We start from the raw sequence: 8,155 nt of genomic DNA on the forward strand, positions 1-8,155 counted from the left end.
ATAGAAATTTGGCTGAAAGACAAACCAAATGAATTGTAAACCAAAGGGATTAGAAGAGAAAAGACAATGAATTTGCACCATTCTCTGTTTTTAGTACTAAAACTCAAACACTTATCTGCCTGCCTCTCAGGATTGAAGAAATAAAAAAACACATAAAAAAAACGTGTTTGCAAGAAGATTTCAGTAGCGTGGTAGACATGTATTACTTACATATGAATAATTTATTTTAAAAAGTCTAAAAAATATAAACAGTATAGTTACACTGACAAAAATGTCCAAACACATCCAGTACATAACATTTGCGCACTTGCATTGTAACAGTTTTTACAGTATTTGTAAATAAGCGTTTTTAGTAAAGAAAAAACATTTAGTCTCATATTCTCAACATCTTCACGTAGAAATTAGAGCTGCTGTACTCTGCAGAAGATTGCACCGGTGAAGATTTTCTACCTACGACGTGACATTTTAATCCTTTTCTTAGATGCATTAGAGATGCTTGGAGGGCAAGCCCTATAATTTCTTTTCTTTTCATTATTTTTTTTTACTAATAAATCCCCCTCGCTTCCTGTGTGTCTCACTGACATCACTTTTTGTCTGATTAAAGGTCAGATTAACTCTGAAATGGTACCTGGACTCTTTCAAGTGTCTTTTGAAATGACGAGAAAACTGAATGATGAAAAAAAAACAGCATGATAACCCAGTGATCATTCCAGGATGCTGTGTTTTGCTCTACAGGTACAAGAAGAGTTTTTCATCAACACATACAGCAGTATTGACTAGCAACTCACACGCTTGAAATTTGGCACTTAATATCTTTAACAAAACAATAAAAAATTTAAATACAAGTGATATTAAATTACTTTAGACATTATTACAAATTAAGATTAATTACATTCATTTTATCAGCATCATGACAGAGAGGAAAGTCAGCAGAAATGAATATGACAGATTTTTTAAAAAACCTTTACCAAATCTACCATGTGACTGGTTGAAAGGTTCTGTGTTCCACCAAACTCTGGGACAAGTTTCTGAGTTCAGTTGCAGAGTGAACCTGCTTGTATCCCAGAAGAGCCAGAGTGTCATTGCACAGATTCTGCACAGTCCTCACAATGTCAAATCCGAGACGTAGCCTCCAGCTCTCTGCTGTGGCTCTGGAGTCTCTTGTGGTGGAGTACCTGTAGTTCCACTCAGACGGAGACGAAGCGTTACTGTTGGTGTTCTTTGCAATCCACATCCTCACACTGTCCTCCATCTCCAGCCCCATAAATCTATAGATCTCAGTGGCCTTGTCCTTCGGGTTGAACGCCAGGTCCTCGTACCGCACCAGCAGGTAGCGTCCCCGCAGCCATGCCGGTCTTTGCAGGCCTGTTTCTGCAGAGGCCACCATGTCCTTACAGGTGCTGGTGATCTGCGACAGGTCCACATATCGAGGCTGCCGTCCTGTCACGTTCCATATTTTCCAGGCACGGAACTGGTCTGAAAATGCCATCATGCGTGAGGCAAGGATGGCTCTGGGGTCTCTCACCAGGTGAATGATCTTCAGGTCCAGACGTGGATCTTCTGTCAGGGTCCGCAGGTCCCCCACCTCAGGGACCCGCACAGTCTTTATGGCTACGTGTCCTCTTGACAGACATGACATAGAGGCTAAGGTGAGGTTGAGGGCCCCACACTTCTTAGGACACCAGGTTTCATCAGGCGGATCGGACGCCGCTACATCTCCTCCTTCCATGCACACGGGACGGGAACAAAGGGCGTGGCTGGAGCTTCTGCGGAAGAAGGAGTTTGTGACATGGTCCTGGGGCTCTGGACGGATGTAATTCTCCATGAAGTGAAGGTCACAGGTGTACAGATTGAGGAGGAGGTCCCTGTATGCTCCGAGTAAGGCCCTGCGATCCAGGGTGCGACGCAGCCTGCTGCTGGAGTTGGTGAAGGCCTGCTGGACATGATAGAGAGGTTCAAACACATAGAATATCCCTGGGTGCTGGTTGAGGAGCTGCCCGGTGAAGGAGGAGCCGCTGCGCGTGGTGGCAAACAGCAGGATGTGCTTGCGAGGCGACTCGTCCAGCATCCAACTGTCTTCGCACAAAGCTCTCCACCTGGAGTCTTAAAGAAAGAAACAAAAAAGTCAAATGCTTTACATTCAACTCATATGATCTGATTCTGACGTCAAATGGATCACGTTTTCTAAGAACAGGCTAAACAACAGCTTTGAATAACACATTACACAACCTGCTTAACCAGTTTCCTACTTTCAAATTCTGGTGAAAAAGGAGGAATCAAACTAATTTCACAGGAGTTACTTCAGCTCATAAAAGTGAAAGTGAGTCAGTTTTCGACATAACTCCAAGCCAAGAGAAAGTGAACTACTGAATCAAGCCAATAAAGCCTAAATAATTTAGAGGGTAAACATGCATGAGTAAGTAGCTTGTCTGCCGGTGGTTACCGAGGGGGTTTATGAAATGGCGGATCTCTAAATATAGCACAAATAGCTAACGTGTAATTACTGCTGATGAGGAGTTGATTGCAAAGTGGATGTTACTTTTGTACGCAGGAGCGCGGCGGTGGCAAGCCACAGCTGTGCTGTGAGGGGGGATTAATGGAGATAAATTGGAGGATAATTGTAAAACGAATCACACATATTTCATTTCTCTACCCTTCATACTTCTTAGGAATTCCCTCATTTAATGATCTGCTTTTCTTTTTCTTTTGCTTCAGTCACACTGTGTTGCCACAGCTTGATTCTTGATTCTTTCTGAGCTAAATCTCTTTGCATGAGGCTTTCCTCCAAACTGATAATACTAATATTATCGATATTACTAACATTACCAATCAGGTGTTCAATGTGTGTCGGTGCATGCCCTCTGCTGGTGCTGTACAACCAAAGTCTGTAACAATACACATACATCTCAAGGTATTTGTGTTACTTATGCAATAAATATAAGCATACATCTGTACACTGCAGCAGCTATACATGCTATGTCTTCTTGTAGCGAGGCAGTACAGTGAATGTGGGACAATCTTGACTGGCTGTCGAGGCGTACCTCTGTGGTGTCTGGTCTGGCAGCGGTAAGCTCCCTGACAGGGTCCAGACAGCGAGTCCCTCAGGGTGCGGATGGCCGTGTACTGGACCCCCAGAGACGCACAGACCAGCAGCAGCACCGTCTTCCAGGAGCACTCCATCCTGCCCCCCCCTCTGGCTCTACATCCTTCACGCTGACGCCGCCAGGGAGGCACAGAGACAAACACAATGAGATTTCATTTTGATGCATTTTTTCAGTTTCATACATGTGCATCTCCCACTCATTTAAGCCTACAGCCCTCTACTGATGGCCAGTGAGCAGCTCTTACTGGTGCAGTTAGGACTCTTTCTCAAGGGCGCTTAGACAGCAGAGGGTAAAATATTTCCCATTAAGATTTCCCATCCAGATCTCCCTCGCAGAATGTGAACCTTCTTCCTACAATTTCAGTAGCAACAGTGTTTTCTACTGATATAATATAATAATAGTTTCTGGGAAATATCCTTATTTGTTTTCTTGCTGAGAGTTAGATGAAAAGATACCACTCTCATGTCTTTATGGTTAATATGACAGCAGTCAGTTAGCTTAGCTTAGCCAGGGACCAGGGACAGGGGGAAACAGCTAGCCTGGAACTGTCCAAAGGCCACAACACGAAAGGCATCCTACCTCTAAAGCTCACTAAATACAACGTTATATCTCTTTTCTTTCACCATACTGAAAGAAAAGCGTCAAAGTGACAGTTTGTGTTTATATTGGGGAGTTAAGAGGCGTTGCTAGACAGGTCTGTATGTGTTTTGGTTGCTGTCCAGCCTTTGTGTCTGAATACTGTTGAATGAATGAATGAAATACAACTATTTATTACGTTTGATAAAGACAGGCGACTGTGTGTATAAAGTGCAGCTCGGAAAAGACAACCACATCAGGCGTGAACATGCATTCTTATGCGCATGCACAAAATTAAACTTTCGCATTCCAGCAGCAACCTCTGCACAGACCAGTCAATATCACACACGGATGTGATGGCACTGCTCATAGGCGCATAGCATTAAAACTCTAAACTAATGCAAGATGGAAAGCAGTAGATTCACATTGATTAGCGGGGCAGGCTGGCAAATATATGGACATCTCTCAGTAAATAGTGAACATCACGCATTCAGTCAAGCCATTGTGAATGGGCCTGATGCAGCTGATAGCATTTATATCTAGCAAGTATTGTTATCTATAATTTACAGGTGCTTAAGTTTGTCAGTAAAGTAGATGCCAGATCTTAAGCCAGTACACAGTTGATCAACATTCAGCCTCAACCACTACGAGCACAGAGAGATATGTACAGCCAGCATCAGATACAAGCATCTCAGACCCTAATGGAACAGTTGCTACTCCACCAAATGACCCAGCAGATTGGCCCCCAGTCTTAACAGACTTTATGAGGATTGAGTTTGTGTGCAGCGGTCCATCCAAACCAGCACTGGATTTTTCATTCAGGATTATTACAAAGATAGACTGTTCTAAAGGAGGGAGGATTGTAGTGAGAGCAAGTTTTGTTACCTTTGGACAGAGCCAGGCTTGCTGTGTCCTAGCAAGGCAGGCCACTAAACAAGAGTATTTATTAAACATTAAATGTCAAACTATTTATTAAAAGAACATATGCAGTGTTTCTTTAAAAAACACAGATTCAAGAAAAGGTTGCTCTCTCTCTCTCTCCAAGCAGAGCAAACAGACAGCACCTTTTAACATTTCCAACGTAAGAAGCTTAAATGCTTTGAATAAACAGTTTAAAGGTTTGGGATTTGTCTCCTAAAGGATCCAAAGATTTGTTCTGCAGGAAAACACGACTCAAAGGTCAGACTTTTGGAAATGGTGGCAGCAATGTCACTATCTATAATAGCTCCACTATTCAGGATACCGTGCACAAGCTTGCATAATTGCATTTCATTTTTGCTTTCCTCTCTTCTGGGTAATTAAGCCTCTAAGCCCAGCAGAGAGTTACATACCCAGATAAATATAGCTGTCTTCACATGAGTGGATAAGTTTCCTTTGTACACTTCCGAGTTCTTTGCCACTGGGCATGAAAGAGCAAAGGGAGATGTGATTTTCCAAATGGATTTTTAGAAAAAAAAAGGTGCTGCCATCCATTTGTCCCTGCATGCACCAAACTGATGGTAGGTAATCGCATGAGATCCTGGGTGCAAATTGTGTCTCCATCACTCAAAAAGTGGCTGCGTGGAGGCAATCATCATCAAAACCACAGGTAAATATACATCGTATTACTGACAAAAATAAATATCACCTTCCTGTTTGCTTCCTCACCCTCTTTCTGTCACTCTGTCTCTCTCCAGTCTGCCTCTTGTTCATTAATGATGTTTATGTGTCCCTGGTAGACCCATGTCCTCAGGAATGTATCACACTGAGCTGAGATCGGCTTTTGATGTTCCATTAATCACAAACAGTGCAAAACCAAAGACATTTACTCCGTGGGTGAGGGGAAAAGAAATCAAGCTGACATCATGAGCCATTCTGTTTGAAAAAACAGCATTTGCAGAATGAACTCATCCGGGGGAGAAACTTTGTTTCTTTCTGGCAGCAGACAGGATGACAGAAACAGGGACACTGTAATGTTTGTCTCATGTTTCTGAACAACTTTAAAGCTGCTTGTTTTGTTTATGCGTTTGTTAAAGGACAAGAGAGATGGATGAAAAGGCAGAGAAATATAAGCACGAATGACTGCAGATAATTGGAGACTTTGACCAAGCTTCTTACCATCTCTGACACTTAAGAAAAATAGAAAATTGACAGTCCTGCCATCCATACCCTACATGTATTGCACAGCTGGCTGACCAAGGCACATCATTTGATTCCTCAGTGACAGGTTTTGTTTTCCTTTCCAGTCGTGATCAGGGCTCAGTGCTCCGCTGCTACACACCCTGCCGCCCTCTGGAGAATGAAGACAGATGCTCCAATGGATTAAAGCAATTTGATTTGCAAGTCCTCCTTTCTCCCTGGCTTATAACTCCTCTCACATGGGGACTCACACCAGGAATAATAGAAACTCTGTCAACAGTTGGAAGGTGACTGTGAGCTTTAGATGGTCTCAGCTTTTGTATCCCTCATACAATAACAGTGCTTATAGGAGATAAAAGCCTCAGGGACAGGATCAACCAAAGATTACACTGTGCGGTGCACGCACCTCTGGCAGATTTGACTTGTAAATTCAGTGAGCACAAGTGTTGCTGCTGGTGAGATAACATAGCTAGCAGCAAAAGTGTTGGAGATAATGACTTTTGTGCATGGTGCAGGAAAGGCAGTTGTCTCTGAGGAGAATAAAGGCAACAAATGAGGTTAGTGATGAGGGTGGGACTGAGAGACTTGCGATGCAAGTGATTGAGGGATGTGACAGTGCCAAAGATTTTTCTATTAAGGCACCTCAGTGTGCTCACAGATCCTCTGAGTGAGGTTGTTTATTGGCAAGGCCTGATGATCAATCCTGCGAAAACAGAGAGTCGAGCAACAGTATCGCAACAAAGAGCATCACGCTTCCAGTTAGCTCTGTTCCCCATCCATCTTTCTCGTTCTCTCTCTAAAACAACACTACACACACACACACAGTACCACCGTCGGAGAGCACAGCGCTGCAGCGCGCAGTGGAGTTGCATCTGGCCCCGGGTAACAGAGGAGAGAAGATGAATCTTGTCCTACATGATTCCTCCAGCACACACGCGCGCGCGCGCGCGAGTAAATGCACTGAGACGAGAGGAAGGAAGAATGAAGGAAAAGGTCAGCACTTCATCTGATCTTGTCCGTGGTGAATATGTTTCCTTTAAAGGATGCCCTGTAAGTTGTTGTCACTGACTGTTTAGTTCATTCACAGAGAAAAAAAGTGTGCGTTGTAAAAGTGAGAAAATAATGTCAAGTTTAGTGATGATGAAATGAAGGAATGGACGATGAAATGGGTGGATTAGGAATAAGAGACCCGCAACTTCTGAACTAAATCTACACGATACAGTAGTGCGAGTCTTAGTGGCAGTAACAGCGATGGAGAGCGTAAATTAGCATCCTTTATACTATAAAAAAAAATTAATTTCCAATGAATAATAATAGAAATTCAATCTAAAACACATCGGGGTTATCACTTAACAAAAAACAGTATTATTCTTTTAATAATGTTAGGATAATAAAATTAACAGATTGGATCACCACAAAACAAAGCCAATGCGAAGTAGCTTATTATAGTAAAACCACAGCCGATAAAAGTAAGGTCACTATAAACTCACCATTGAGTACCGCAGGCGCACTTTAAGTAGCTGTGAGGAGAAATCGTTGGCACATTTACTGATTTTCCTCCTCATCTTCTCACTGCTATGATACTCTTTGTCAGATCAGAGCATCTTGTTTGTTAGATAACAGCTCGCTGCGCGTAAAATGCACAACAGGATGAAAACACATTTGTGTTGCCTTACCATGGACGCGCTCGATCAGATAGGATTTCTCTGTCCGGTCCAGTCCTCTGCGCTGCATTTGTAAAAGTAGGAGTGTGTGTGTGTGTGTGTGTGTGTGTGTGTGTGTGTGTGTGTGTGTGTGTGCGTGCGAGCGAGAGAGAAAGAGAGAGCCGAGCGCTGCCGCCGGTGTCCAGAGCCGAAGTGGATTCAGAGTTGGAGATGCGCCATGTATGGAGAGCAGCGAGAGGCTGAATGAGGATGCATGTCTCACCCCTCCAGAGACCACACAGGCTACTGGAGCCGAGTCTCTAGACTGGATGCAAGATTGCCTTGCCGTGCATCACACCTTGATGCCATAGGGTACGTTTTATTGCGTCTTGGGAATGCATGCGATCTTAACAGGCAGTAAACAGAACTTACACGGTGAGATATCACTAAGTAAAATTTTGTGTTCCCATCTTAATTTAATTTGTTTTACATTGTATGAGAGGACCAGAAATGTCTCATATTTTATAGAGGCAGGTTTCATCAGCTCCAGCCAGGCATCAACAATCGCTTCAGCATCCCACCATGAACATCAGTGTCATCCCCCCTCTCTCTGTCACTGTTATGTTCTCTGCAGGGATTCTCACTATACCCACAAATGGAGCCCCCCCCCCCCCCCCCCCCCCCCCCCCCCCCCCCCCCCCCCCCCCCCCCCCC

General features: G+C 43.7%; 1 protein-coding gene across 4 annotated transcripts in view; it reads right to left on the reverse strand.

Moving 5' to 3' along the window:
- Positions 1–202: 202 nt before the first annotated feature.
- Positions 203–8,155, reverse strand: part of si:ch73-62b13.1 (Carbohydrate sulfotransferase 1-like) — a 14,893-nt gene continuing 6,940 nt past the window's right edge. The window contains exons 1-3 of one of the 4 annotated variants that reach the window (XM_046036762.1): positions 7,475–7,575; positions 3,042–3,213; positions 203–2,103 (exon numbers count right to left, since the gene is read on the reverse strand). In XM_046036762.1, coding sequence (XP_045892718.1) covers positions 974–2,103; positions 3,042–3,213; positions 7,475–7,477 — 1,305 coding nt within the window. In that variant the 5' untranslated portion in view covers positions 7,478–7,575 and the 3' untranslated portion in view covers positions 203–973. The other 3 variants (XM_046036761.1, XM_046036763.1, XM_046036764.1) reach the window with 3 other exon arrangements.

Source organism: Micropterus dolomieu, linkage group LG22, assembly GCF_021292245.1.
Source record: "Micropterus dolomieu isolate WLL.071019.BEF.003 ecotype Adirondacks linkage group LG22, ASM2129224v1, whole genome shotgun sequence".
NCBI classification, from domain to species: Eukaryota; Metazoa; Chordata; class Actinopteri; order Centrarchiformes; family Centrarchidae; genus Micropterus; species Micropterus dolomieu.